General features: G+C 47.8%; 1 protein-coding gene across 15 annotated transcripts in view; it reads left to right on the top strand.

Annotated features, from left to right (window-relative positions):
- TENM2 (teneurin transmembrane protein 2) overlaps window positions 1–14,722 on the top strand; it is a 1,394,962-nt gene that overhangs the window by 1,264,685 nt on the left and 115,555 nt on the right. For all 15 annotated transcript variants that reach the window (XM_027545724.1, XM_027545731.1, XM_027545730.1 and 12 more), the window contains one exon: window positions 736–882. In XM_027545724.1, coding sequence (XP_027401525.1) covers window positions 736–882 — 147 coding nt within the window. The remainder of the gene's footprint in view (window positions 1–735; window positions 883–14,722) is intronic.

The following is a 14,722-nucleotide window of genomic DNA, read 5'->3' as shown; positions in this document are numbered from 1 at the left end:
AAAAGAAAACCACAAAATAGAATGACTCGAACGCTCCCGCCTCCCCCCAGGCACATAAGCTTTCCTCTGCTTTCTCCTGATCCATAGCACTGAGCACCTACCCTTCCCCAGGCATCAGATCCTGCAGTATTTTTGCATCATGCCATAAATAGGTTGAGTGATTAGCAGCCAACATTTTAAGTGTCCCTTTTAACTAAATACCACAAAAATATGAAAATAGCCCAGCAGAACCATCCAGTTCTTGGTCCTAAGAAGCTCATGCTAATCACATGTAAATTTAGTTTTAAAATTCTGAAAGATGGAGGGCACTCAGCCCCCACCCTGGGTTGGTAGGGAATTTTCTCCCTTCTGCATAAGGCACTGAAAAAAGAAAGAAAAGATTTTTGTTGAGGTAGCATCAACCCTGAGCCATGGGCTGGAATCAACAGCCTACTAGACTCGTTGTCCGCTCAGGGCTAGTTTCATTTTTCCAGAACGTTCCCCACTTTGGGAAGGTTGCCTCAGACCCCTTCGCACAGGTCAGTGTCACTGGGGAGCGTCTGCATCTGGGTCCCTGCTAGCGTCTTGCAACCGCATGCATCGCCTGCTTCCCCGACTCCTGAGCCAGGTACGGGCCCCCCTCTGCGGCTGGCCCAGCGGCCGCCCTGTGGCCTCGCTCCCCCTTTGCATGGCTCCCCCGCGGCCCCAGCGCGGCCTCACGTTCCTCCTCCTCATCCTCTCCGTTTCTCCAACCAGATGGCTGCCCCGATTTGTGCAACGGCAACGGGAGATGCACACTGGGTCAGAACAGCTGGCAGTGTGTCTGCCAGACCGGCTGGAGAGGGCCCGGATGCAACGTTGCCATGGAAACCTCCTGTGCGGATAACAAGGATAATGAGGGAGGTGAGTGATCGTCTTCGAATTCCCAGCCCCTCAAGAGAGGAGCGTTGTGTATAAACGGTCCTCATGAGTCCCTTTTGAAAGACCTCCCCTCTGCTATTGTCAAATGTTGTTGTAACACTTCCTTTGAAGCAAACACAGCAGACAGTGGGGTCCTTGGGCCAGTGGGGGCCCCTGGAGGCACCAGGGGTGGATACTAGCTTTGGTTTCTAAAGTACATGTCCCCACGGAAAGGTGGCCAGGCCCTGACTCTACCTTTGGGTGACCATTCCTTACAGGGTATGGAATTACAAACAAATTTGTGCTGGTGACATTATATGTTCAACATGGGCTAGGATGTTGTGAGCTGTGAAAACGCCGCATCCTTTCAGCCCTTTGAGATGTTGCTATACAGATGAGTAAACTGAGGCCTAGAGAGTGATGACGTCACTTTTTTCTTTCATTTTTATTGGCGTACAGCTGATTTACAATGTTGTGTTACTTTCAGGTGTACGGCAAAGTGAATCAGTTATACATATACATATATCCACTCTTTTTTAGATTCTTTTCCCATGTAAACCATTACAGAGCCTTCAGTAGCGTTCCCTGTGCTATACAGTAGGTTCTTATTAGTTATCTATTTTATATATAGTATATATATAGTCCTGGAGAAGGAAATGGCAACCCACTCCAGTGTTCTTGCCTGGAGAATCCCAGGGACAGGGGAGCCTGGTGGGTTGCCGTCTATGGGGTCGCACAGAGTCGGACACGACTGAGGCAACTTAGCAGCATATATATATATCAATCCGTCTCCCAGTTTATCCCTCCCCATCGTTTTTCCTGGGTAACCATAAGATTGTCCTCTACATCTGTGACTCTCTTTCTGTTTTAATCACAATCTTTCTGTTTTAATCACAATCCAAATCCAGCTCTGTCTCCAAATCCATGTTCTAACCAAAGGTTGGCAAACCACAGCCCTTGGACCAGATCCAACCCACTGCCTGTCTTTGTACCAGCAGAGCCTACAAGCAAAAAAATGGTTTTTACATTTTTCATGGTTGGGGAAAAATATATAAAGAAGGAAAATACTTCATGACACATGAAAACTATGTAGAATTCAGATGTCGGTGTCCATATGTAGAGTTTTATTGGAACATAGCCACACCTATTTGTTTATGTTTTGTCCTGCTTCCAGCATGAAGGCAATATTGGTTAGTTGGCCAAGACAAAGCCTAAAATTGTTATCCTCTGATCCCTTATCAGAAGTTTGCTGACCTCTGTTCTATACCTCTGAGCTGAATTTTCCTGAGTTGTTTATTCCCTGATGGAGTCCTGAGATTTGGGGGCTAAATGGGGTTGCGGTATCACGTGGACCACCTGATATCCTAGGAACACAGAGTCAGGGTCCCCTAACATGAGTACAGGTTCGTCATCCACCCCTACCAGAATGACTCATGTGGTCAGCATTTCCTCAGGGCAGAAACTGTTTCTGGGTATAAGAAGGTATGAGTCTGATTATTTAACAAAAACATGTATTCTCTCATATCTGCCAATCCCTGCACCCTGGGACTGTCAGCGCCTGCCCTCATGGCCCCAGGGGGCCGGCTTCAGTGGTGTCTGGAGGTGTAGGCTGAAAGTAACAGACATCCTATTTCTGTTTTTCTTCATCCTCCCATTTTGCAATTCCCGTAACCTATTATTGCAGTTGTAACACCTCTATAGCTCCTAGGTAAACAAATCTGTGTACACTGATAGGAGTACACCAGTCACAAAAAGTTTGTAGACTTGACACAATGCTCCCATTCATTCGTTTAGCCCAAATAGAAGCCACTTTTAATTCATTTTTGAATGAAGTGAGGCATAAGTCCGTAATACATTTTTTTTTCCAAAATAGATAGTCAGACATTGCACTGCTTTTCCTGGTAATAGTCACTATTTTTGCATCTGGTCCCTGGTGGTCTCTCCAAGCAAAGCTTACAGGCCTGCTCTTCACCTTCCAGAAAGGAACTGTCTTCCTTCCCTGGCACTGGTGTCAGCAGCTGAAAGCCTAGCAAATGGCTGAAACGCTGCACCCAAGGGAGGGGGACCCAATCTCCTCCAGATGTGCCCTGCACCACTCCCTTCTCCCTCCACCAGCCCCACTCGGATCCCAGCTCCCACCAGGAGAAAATTCCTGAAGTGATGGGGCTGGGGGAGATACCTTGCAAGTCCCCAGCCTGAGGACTGCCCAAAGTGCACCATTCAGGGTCCCTCCTGGCAGACAGAGGCAAGAGGCATCCGAAAGGCAGGCCACAGAAGCAAAGGAGGCAGTGATTATGCTAAAGACAATAATAGCCTTGTTATGGGAACCATTAAAGAAACCTCCCAAGGAAGTAATTAACCACCAAAAAAAAAAAAGGCTCTGCACAGTATTTATAAAAAGAAACTCCCAGTTAATTCAGAGTTGCTTATGTCAGGTGAGAGGGGTAGGCAGGGATTCTCTCTCACCTGACGTAAGCAATTCACAAATGAACTGAGTTCTTTTTTTGGAGGAGATTCCTTGGTGCAGAGTATCCTTTTTATGGTTAGTTACTTCCCGAGGACGTGTGCTCAACAGTATGGGGTTTATTGATAAATATTGAAGTTGTTCCTCATCAACTCCAGACCCAGCCCTGCAGCAGACTAATTTTATCCTGTTCTACTCGTTTTGGGGGTGGGGGTGGGAGTTCTGCCCCAGGCTCTGGCCTGCTTTGCCAGTTCTCAGGGAGAGCTTTGTGGGTCTCTAGACATGGCAGTGGGTGGGTCGGAGGGACGCCCAGGCCTGGGGAGCAGCTGCAGTGAGCGCATTTGTTATAAACCTCATGAATGGAGAAGATAATAGAGTGCCCTTCCAGAGCAAGCTGGAAGAGCCAAATCATTTTTCCATCTAGGAACGCTCTACATTTTTTTTTAAACTCTCAAGTTTAAAGTGATAGATCTTTTTTTATTTTAAACAGAGATAAATATAGATGCAAATATGGAAATAGATATTTGAAGTCCTCTGCAGCCTTTTTCAACCTGAGTTCCTCCATGAGAGGCTTCCCTGGTGGCTCAGACACTAAAGAATCTGCCTGCAATGCATGAGACCCGGGTTCGATCCCTGGGTTGGGAACATCCCTTGGAGAAGGGAATGGCTACCCACTCCAGTATTCTTGCCCGGCGAATCAAGACGTTTTAATGCCTGCAGACACTGCTGCTGCTACTGCTGCTAAGTCGCTTCAGTCGTGTCCGGCTCTAGTAGTTTCCAAAGTTGAAAGTGAAAGTGAAGTCTCTCAGTCATGTCTGACTCTTTGCGACCCCATGGACTGTAGCCTACCAGGCTCCTCTGTCCATGGGATTTTCCAGGCAAGAGTACTGGAGTGGATTGCCATTTCCTTCTCCAGGGGATCTTCCCAACCCAAGGATCGAACCCAGGTCTCCCGCATTGTAGACAGACGCTTTACCGTCTGAGCCACCAGGGAAGTCCCAAAGTTGAGCTTATAGCAAAACCACCTGGAGGGCTTGATTACACACAGGTTGTTAGTCCTACCCCCTTTTCTGATTCCGTAGGTCTAGGGAAGGATGCAAGAATTTGAACATCTAGTAAATTTCCAGAGGGTGCTAATGCAGGTTCTCTCTGAGAGCCACTTAACTAACACATCTGTTATATGGAATGAATGAACTTCTCTCCTAGGCACCTCGAATGGTGGTGGTAGCTTAGTCGCTAAGTAGCGTCTGACTCTTGTGACCCCATGGTCTGTAACCCACCAGATTCTTGTGTCCATGGAATTTCCAGTGCAAGAAGACTGGAGTGGATAGCCATTTCCGTCTCCAGGGCATCTTCCTGACCTAGGGATGGAACCTGGGTCTCCTGCATTGCAGGCAGGTTCTTTACTGACTGAGCCACCCAGGGAAGCCCCATGCATCTAGAATGGTACTAAGTACCTTCCTCAGAAAATTTGGAAAATTGATCACACAAATATTTTCTGGCTTCTGTGGTTCTTAGATGAGAAACCCTGTTGGAAAAAGCTGCCTTAAAATATGCCCCACCAAACAATTTATCGATTCCTACCTTCTTATTCTCATCACTTTCAAAATCTCCCAACACCCCCAGCCATGTGACCACCAGCTTAACCTCAGGAAGTACTGGCTGATTTTGAAGGGACAAACATCTCCTGCCATGGCCCCTGAGACGTAGCAGACACGGTTCAGAAAGACATGCATGGGAGCAGACTGTCTTTTTAATAGTGAGAGATCTTTGCTTGAACTGCTCACCCCAGTTTGAAAAAGAAGAGACTCAAAGAAATATTATTGCTTACAGAAGACAAATATGAGCTCATTAAAGTCTGAGAATACACACAACATGTGCGTCAAGTGACAGGCGGATAATATTTAATTATCACCACCAAGACAGAGGTGTGAGATTTAGTTCATCACAGCCAGGGGTAGGAGAAAGGGTGTAGATTTCCTCTCAAAGTGGGAACCTCGAGGTGGGGAGGCACTGGTGGATCATCTGCCCTGGAAAGACAGACCTTATGCCTTCCCTCCATCCGTTTATCACCCGAACCTTGGAGTCAGGCGCTCCGGCCCTCTGTGTGTAGAAAGGTTGGCCTCCATTATGGTCTGAAGTGCTCATAGAAGCCTATCAGAAGCTGTCCCCTGTCTGTGGGCAGAGGCCCAGAGGTGGAGAGGCAGGAGACAGCCCTTCTGAAGGCTTCCCCTCCACAATGGAGGGATTGTCTGTGTTTGCCTCTATCTTGCTTCAACACAGATCTGGAAGTTACATGCTGGGAACTTCCCCGGTGGTCCAGTGGTTAAGATTCCGAGCTTTCACCACAGGGGGGCGTAGGTTCTGGGAACTAAGTTCCCTGGTGGGAGAACTAAGATCCTGCATGCCACATGGTGCAGCCGGAAAAAAAAAAAAAGAAAGAAATCAACAAATGTCTTTAAAAAGGTAAAGAAAAGAAAGATGCTTTGTGTGCATCCCCTGTCCCTTCCCTGATTTTTGAATAGGTGACACTGTAGCAGAATATGGTTAAGAGCCTGGACTCAGAAGTCAGTCACTGTAACCCACTTCTGCAAGCCAGTTTCCTCCCCAAAGTTTCAGTTTTGCTGTCTGTAAAATAGGCCCAGTTATGCCACCTCCATGAGCAGGTGTGACGTTTCAGGGAGAAAATGTGTGTGATATGTTTTACAAGGCGCCCAGCTCATAGGATGCCCTCTTGTGTTGGCTGTTTTTGGCTTTCACGTTATTAGTCCTGATGGTGTTGTCATTGTCCAGAATGGATGCTGAATCCACAGAGATGGAGCCGAACCTGTAATCTCCCCACGGTATATAACCAGTGAGATTCTAACTAGCGTTCATCAGACCTCAGGGTTGTAGGACAACACTGGAGAGCTTGTTAAATATATAGATTTGTTGGCCCCAGCCTTTGAGATTCTGATTTATTAAGTCAGATGTGGAATTAGGAATCTGCATTTTTACCAAGGATTCTGATGCAAGTGGTCTGCCAACCACATCTTGAGAAAAAAAAATTTCAAATAATAGTTTCCCCTGCATGGGCTGACACAGCCCAATGTCATGATACCTGTTTCCAAGACCTCTACCCCTAGTATTTCCAGAACCCAAGAGGAATGAAGTGAAGAAAGGAGAATTTAATTCAGGAAGAAGGAAGGAATTGGAAAAATATGGACACAATTTCCTGTTGTGTTTCTGAGTAAATAACTTTAGTATGTGTTAGAAGTGCTCTCCATTCCTGGTTGGAGAGGTGGCCAATGTACTCAAAATTTAAGTAGCCTTTAACTCTCTGTCATTAGAGTGTGAATCCACCCTTCCATTTGTCATTCATTCGTGGTTTAACAAACATTCGTTGAGGGCTGACTAAATGTTAGACTTTGGAAATAGGCCTCTGGAAATATGAAGACAAATGACACAGAGTGTCCACAAAGAGTTCACTGAATCCATCTGAAGCTCAGAATCCATCTGGAAAGATGGATTAGCATGGTAGTATTAGTGTCACAGTCCGGCGTGTGAAGGCAGACGGGGCGGGAAGCCATTCACCGGGAGCTTCGGGGAGACACTGCCACAGAGTGTGGGCGTCGGCTCTGCGGAAAGAAAGCCCATCACAGTATCAAGCCTGGGTCTCCAGCCTGCCTCCTAGCTCCCTCAGGTCCTCAGATCTGTGTGGTCAGGAACCCCTGGTAGGAGCTCTTCCCTTCACCAGCAGCATCGACCTCTCTCTCTGTAAGTTAAGGTCTTCAGTCAGGCTGCTTTTCAGAATGGTATTTCCCAGCCCACCTCCATCTGTGAAGCTCAGTTCCTTGTTTTGCTCCAAAGGAGGCTGCCTAGGGTTAAGAGATGTGGATGCTGGCCTGAGCTCAGGGCACTCCAGCCAGGCCTAAATGAGGAGAAAAAACACTGGAGTCTGTCCAGAAGCACTTGGAACGGACAAAACCCACCCTTCACCCACTGCCTCCTCCCCATCCCATAACCATCCAAATTGGTTTGACATGATTCAAGGATGCTGTTGTGGCATTTATCTCAATTGTTAATTAATAACTCACCTTGTCTGTACGTTTAGCAGAGCCAAGCTCGGGACCTCAGGGACTCCAGAAGAATCCAAATAGTCTGGTCTCTCCATCCAATGAGGGAGCAAGCTTGGTGAACCCATTGTAAATGCCTTGATTAATGTGTGTAAATCACACTGATGGATGGGTTGGGTGGAGGACAGCATAAAAATGCAGTGTTGCTCTATTAATTGGGTTGGATGAGGATTCCCTTTGCAGTCCAAAGACCTTGTGGCAAATGTAGCTGGAGCCATAACCAATTAGCTCCCAGAGAGCAAAGCAATATATCTAACGCTTAGAAGACTAAGACTTGGTCTAGAGGCCACTGCCAGCTGGCCAGGCGCTGGGGCTCTCGTCTTTGGGAGGGAAACAGAACTAGCCCCAGCTGAACTCCTAGCGAACCACATGGGCCTTCCAGCTGTAATAAGGTCTTTGATTTCCTGGGCACATTTGACTAGAGAAGCTTCTTCTGTTGAGGGCACTGAGAGTTAGGGGGTTTGGTTTCCTTTTATTCTATTGAGGTTCAAAAAAAGAGATAGAATCCACTTTCCACTGCATATACAAGCTATAATCACTAAGATTTTAAGAGCACTGTGCTGGGCTTTGGAGGCACCTGGATCATGGGAACAGGCAACCCACGAGGTTTCCCTGCTGCTGTTCTTGCCCCTGTTCTTATCCCCACACAGAAGCAGAGAGAGAGTTTTACATTGTAGACAGATGATGTCATGCCCTCCAAAGGCTTCTCCCATAGTTAGCATCAAAATCAAATGTTTCACCTTGGGGAACTTCCCTGGTGGTCCAGTGGCTAAGACTCTGCACTCCCGATGCAGGGGACCCAGGTTCAATGCCTGGTCATGGAACTAGATCGGTAGGTTCGGCAACTAAGAGTTCTGCATGTTCCACCTTGGCCTGAGGGCCTGCTGTGATGGGCCCCTACCTTCCCTCTCACTGTTCCCGGTAACCTCCATAGCAGACCTGCTTCATCCTCTCTGGCCAGCCTTCTGAGCCTTGTGGGGGCTAAGTTTCATCCCCCAGCCCATGCTGGTCCGAGGCCAGCAATACTCTGACTTGGGCATTTTGCATGACAGACTTCTCCAGACAAGAATAGTGGAGTGGGTTTACCATTTCCTCCTCCAGGGGATCTTCCCAACCCAGGATCAAACCTGCATCTCTCACATCTCATGCATTGGCAGGTGGATTCTTTACCCCTGAGCCACTTGGGAAGCATCTTATTCTTAGGTCTCAGCTTTCTCCCATCACTCTCTGGTGTTTCCTTCACAGCAAATGTCACACCCCAATTTACCCCTACTTTCTTCTGCATTATCTATGTCTTCACAACAAGGTCTATGAGTCTTTCTCTTCATAGTTTTTCCATTTCCCGGATGAGGATACCTCAGGAAAGGCATATTCAAAACAGGCTTTTCAGCTGGCCACTGTGACATAGCTTTTCTTCCTTAAAGCCAGCATCTCATTTCTTCTAAAACAGCAACAAAATTTGGAAGTTGTTTCTGAAGAAGCTTCAAACAAGTACAGAATGTGTACTGTTGCTAAAAAAGGTCTTGAGGGGACATCGCCTCCTAGGTAAAACTTTCCACTGAAACTCTTTTCATAGTAAATGTGTTTGACCATGGAATTTGTTGAAGAAAATAAAAAGGTGTTGAAAGTTCATGAGTTTACCTAACACAGCACCTTCAGTCTTTTCTAATCAAATCTTTAGAGGCTTAAATGGTTATTAAGTGTCTCTTAAGGAATTGTATATTTTTCCCTGATTAGATGACAAATCAAATATTCATCATAAAATTATGATTAAAATGCATAACTGCAAAAAATGTTGATAATTCAAATCACTGAGGACTTACTTGGGGAAATTAAAGGATCAAAACAAAGATCTAACTGGTGGCAGAGAGGTAACATTTGTATCATTCTGTTGGCTTCCTGCTTTTTGCCTTGACCAGAGAAGCTGCCTAGATGACTGAGATGCCCCCCTGGTTTCTGTGACCAGCATTTAAATTTCAAATTCAGGGTTAAAGGGCGTAGGTGCGATGATTAGCTCTGATGCTCCCACAACCCTCCCTTCAGTCCAGACTAGTGGTTCCCTACCAGGGACGACTGAGTTCTCCAGGGCACCTTGGCCACGCCTGCCATTGTATGAGTCGCAGCAAGGAGAAACAGAGGAGGCACTGCTGGCATTTTGTGGGTAGAGGCCAGGGATGCTACTAAACATCCTGCACAGGATGACTCACAACGAAGGATGCTCCAGCCCCAAAGGTCAGTAATGCCAGGGTTGACAGATCTGATGCAGACACTAACATCTCCCAGAAGCATATCTGAGGGGCTAGACGGTACTGGCAAAGGGAGTGTCCTTTGTTTCAAGGTCAAAGGCCTGGTGCATGGAGCCCTTATTAGCAGAGGCCAGGCCGGTGCTCAGATGTTACCAGACTGCCCAAATAAACCATGGTGTTGGCCCAGGAGAGCCCTAGGAGCCTCTTGTTATCATCCTTTACATAGATGATAAAGAAGGGCGAGAGAAGGCTTACCCAGGTCCCCCAGCTAAAATGTAGCCAAATCAGGATTCAGGACACATGGTCAAGGGCCCCGTACAGCTCCTGAGTTTTGTGTCCTGGATCAGAGCAGAGCAGATCTGCTTAATACCCTCAGCCCCTCAGCAGCACGAATTCTGCAGCATTCTGAAAAATCGCCTTGGCATTAGCTTTTTCCCCCCAGTTTTGGATCTGGAGTGCATTTTTTGCCACAAAGTGCTTCTGCGCTGAAGTGCCAGGGGCGAGCAGGGGAAAGTGGAGCAGTTGGACTTTAAATAGCGAGGCGTTCTCTGCAGCGAGGAGAGAACAGCTGCCCAAGGCCTGTGCTCTTTTCTTTGACTTTCCATCTTCTCAGCCAAGAGCTCTGGGGGATTGGAGAGGGGCCAGAATTATGCGGCCAAATGTGAATCGAAAGAAAACTGCAAGGTGTCCCCCAAGCTCAGAGCCCAGTGTTTCTGCCTTTCTCCACATGCAGCAGAACTCAAGCCTCTTCCAGGGAATTCCCTCCCTTTTCAGTCCTCAAGGTGTATCAGCATCGATCTGCCCCCAGCCGGGACTACCAGCACTACCCAGGGGTGGGGCCTCACACCGAGGGACACCATGTCTTTCATTTATGAGACTATGGAGCCCAGGATTGTCAGGCGTGGGAAAGCTGCAGTATACCAGCAGCTGCCAGCAGCTGCAAAGTCCAGAGGGGAAAGTAACTCCTTGAAGGCCACACAGCAGGGAAGGACAGATAGGAGCCAAACGCCTGGTTTCCTGGCTCTATTTTGTTGTTGTTTCTTTATGTTTTTAATTGGAGGATAATTACTTTACAGTATTGCATTGGTTTCTGTCATACATCTGTATGAATCAACCATAGCTGTACACATGTCCCCTTCCTCTTGAACCTGCCTCCCACTTCCCACCCCATCCCACGCCTCTAGGTTGTCACACAGCGCCAGGTCTGAGCTCCCTGCAACATACGGCAAATTCCCATTGGCTGTCTGTTTACATATGGTAATATGTACGTTTCAGTGCCACTCCCTCCATTCGTCCCACCTGCTCCTTTCCCCGCTGTGTCCACAAGTCTGTTCCCTACGTCTGCATCTCCACTGCTGCCTTGCAAATAGGTTCATTATTAACATCTTTCAAGATTCCATATATATGTATAAATATACAATATTTGTTTTTTTCTTTCTGACTTACTTCACTCTGTATAATAGGCTCTAGGTTCATCCACCTCATTAGAACTGACTCAGGTGCATTCCTTTTTCTGACTGAGTAATATTCCATCGTGTATATGTACCACAACTTCCTGATTCGTTAATCTGACGGTGGACATCTAGGTTGCTTCCATGTCCTACCTTTAGTAAATAGTGCTGTGAGGAATGCTGGGAGACATGTGTTCTTTTCAATTATTTCCTGGCTTTAAATCCAATACATGCTTCCCCAAAGGGACCCAGTTACCCTCCAGAGAATGGGTGCCTGACATTGCTCGTTTGAGCCAAGGTCTGTCTGAGACGTGGGACCTAGACGCACTTGAGAGTGAGCACCGTCTTGTTTCCTGGCTGCACTGGGTCTTTGAGATGGAGTGCAAGCTCTTCATTGCTCCACTCTGGGGCTCCTCTCCAGTTGTGGCCCACAGGCTCAAGAGCGCATGGGTTTAGAAATCGAGGCAAATGGGCTTAGTTGCCCCGGATCATGTAGGATCTTAGTTCCTGGACCAGGACTAAACGTGCGTTCCCTGCATTGGAAGGTAGATTCTCAGCCACTGGACCACCAGGGAAGTCCCGTGAGTGCCTTCTTTAAAGTTGCACCCCAAGTGGGACTCACCCCACCCCAGTCCCCACCCTGTGCAGACATCTTGTCATTGATGGGGATGATGACAAACACCTCCCCCCACACCAGCCACTCTGGGACAGAATCCCCCAGATCATTCATTCATTTAACAGATGTACACCAAGCCTGTACTCTGTGGAGATGCGTGAGACACAGAGTCCCGCAAAGAACCCACAGTCTAATGATGGGTGAAGAAGACATGAAACCAGTCAAAGCCATGTCCTAAGTGTCCACGATAGACCTGAGGCCACAGGACAGTGGCAGCCTGGAAGAGAGACATTGAAGCCAGTAAAGTTGGAATTTTGAAAGCTCGAGAGGAATCAGATAAGAAAAGAGGGAAGGGCATGGTGGGTGAGGAAAATGGCAGGGGACACAGAGCACATTTGGGGGCATCTGAGATGACTGAGTGTGGAGCGTGGAGGAGGGGGAGACCCGGGAAGCTGCTAGGGACAGACCAGCTCTTGTGTGCCAGATGGAGCATTTTATCCCAAGTACTGGCTTTACCTTCCTCTGCTGAGCATCTTGGTCCCCAAAATCGCAGCCACCCCTTTCCTTCAGACAGGAAGCTGACAGATCTGTTTGAATTATTCTGGAACACACATACTCACAGCAGAGAAGTGTCTTTCTTTATGATGCCTTATTGCCTGTGGCAGGAAGAGGCAACCTGGCAGGATGATAAAGAGGTTCTGGGGTCAGGAGGTTTTGTTCACCTTCTGGCTCCCCCCACTGGTTCATGGTATGAATGTAAGTAGGTCCCTTCTATTTCTCTGAGCCTCAGTTTTGTCCTCCCTAAAGTGGGGCTAATGATGGATCCTACCTTACAGGATACTGTGATGCTTAAATGAGCTCATCCGTGCAAAACGCTTAGCACAGTGATTTCCATTGGTCATTGGGCATCAGAGTCTCTAGAAGGGAGTAAGGCATAGGTTAGGCTGGGCCTCATTCCCAGAGTTTCTCATTCAATAGGTCTGGTAGGGGGTCCTGATGCTCATTTCTAGTGAGTGCCCAGAAGATGCTGATACTTTGAAAACCACTGACTTGGCACAATATGTCCCCTTGTGCGGAGAGCTCAAGTGCCTGCAGGGCCTGATGTCTGCAGTCCTGGTGGCCCTGGGCTGCCCAATGGGGAAACCAGCTAAGGCACTCTGGCCTTGAGGCTACGGGAACATCCCCAAGCTCACATCCCTGGGGCAGGTCTACTGGAGCGGTCATTCCCTGGTTCTCTCACCTGCCACCTTTGTCTGCATGGTGTCACACAGATCCATAGATACACCTTTTTCTGGCCCTTCTAGTCTCTATTCCTAATTATTAAGGCCCTGGTTTCCTAATGTCTTCCCACCTCCACCCACATCCTGCCATCAACTCTGTTAGGCTGACTACGGTTCCTGCAGCTGCCAGTCTATCCCACACAGGGCCCTCAGAAGAATCCTCTTTAAAGGTCAGGTCATATCACAGCTCTTCTCAGACTTTCCCAGGGCATCTCCTCTCCCATAGAATGGTGTCCAGGTGCAACATTGGCCATTCATTTGCAAAAGCAAGTCCCTGCTTCCATCTGATCTCCTTTCTTCCTTACCCTCTCCTTCCAGTGGCCCAGTGTCCACCTTCTTGTTCTCCCCATAGCTCACAAAATACACTCCATCCCTGGGCTTTTGTACCTGCTCTTCCCTCTGCCCCAAATGTTTTCCCCCAGACGTTTCTGCAGTTTGTTTCCTCATTTCACTTAGGCTTCCACCCAGTCGTCACTTCAGAGATGCCATCCCTGGCTCTCCTCCATCCGTCTTCAACCCTTGGCCCCCGTTTACTTTTCTTCAAAACACTATCACTCTTGCAAAGTCTATTATAATTTGTTTGTCCACTGTTTCCCCTGTCAAGTCTAGCCCCACAACCTCCAGGTTCCCGTCTGTCTTGGTCAATTCATTATTAAGTGACTTGAAGAATGAAAGCTTGAATATGAAGTATCTAAGATAAGAAGCAGTTGTCATTTATTCAAGAGATTATTAATAAGATGAATAAATTTCATTTGAGGATTAAAGAAACACACACAGACAATGACACCCAAGTCGCTACATATCATTGACACCACTGTATTAATGCAAAGAAAATCCAAGTGTAAGCTACACTGTTTCTTTCACAAAGATGTGAACGTGTGGTTCTGCTGCTCTTTACCTCTGTAGCCAACTTTGCTCACCCTGTGCGTTGACTTCCTGTGGGCTGACCGCAGTAGGTAGGCAGGCTCCATAATCCTCCTCCAACGAAAGGCAGAGGCAGCCAGGAATCAGTCCTGAGTGGGTCCCGACCTCCCACAGTGTGGGTCACTTGACCAAATGTGGAGTAGCAAAGAAGCCAGAGTAAACAGATGGTTACTATCCACTGAGTGCTTTTGCACGGAGCTTATTTAGTCTTTCACGACAACAATCATTTTCAGTTTACCGATGAGGACGCTGGGGCTCAGGGAGGCAAAGTAACTAACCCAAAGCCACACAGCCAATGCATTGCAGACCTCCAGATCCTGGGATCATAATTGGCAGTACTGTACCAGTTCTCAGTGCCTACGCTGTAGAGTGGGTGTCAGGATTAAATTGAGCACATCTCTAGGGAGCGTTCAGCATAGTGCCTGGGGCGGAGTAATGGCCAGGTTTAGGAATTCGCACTTCTGATTGCCCTCATCTAGCAGGAAGCTTCTGTTAGCCAAGTCTGGTCCCTTCTCCCCATGGCCGGGCTGGGGGTATTTCTTTATTCTTTACCTGCTAATTCTCTCAGCTTTGGGGCCAGCCCTCCTACCTGCCCTCCATCCCCCAGGAGACAGGGCCTCTCCTCAGGCGGAAAGGGACTGTTCCGGCTTGTTGCTCAGAGGTGTCGGTGGTGACAGCCCTCTTCTTTTCTGAGGGCCCCAGCTAGTCAGTGTCTGGCACCCCACCAGGCTGCCACCCCCTGCCAGG

Source organism: Bos indicus x Bos taurus, chromosome 7 (genome assembly GCF_003369695.1).
Source record: "Bos indicus x Bos taurus breed Angus x Brahman F1 hybrid chromosome 7, Bos_hybrid_MaternalHap_v2.0, whole genome shotgun sequence".
Lineage (NCBI taxonomy): Eukaryota > Metazoa > Chordata > Mammalia > Artiodactyla > Bovidae > Bos > Bos indicus x Bos taurus.
Note: the sequence above shows the minus strand (reverse complement) of the source record. Positions and strands in the feature narration are given on the sequence as shown.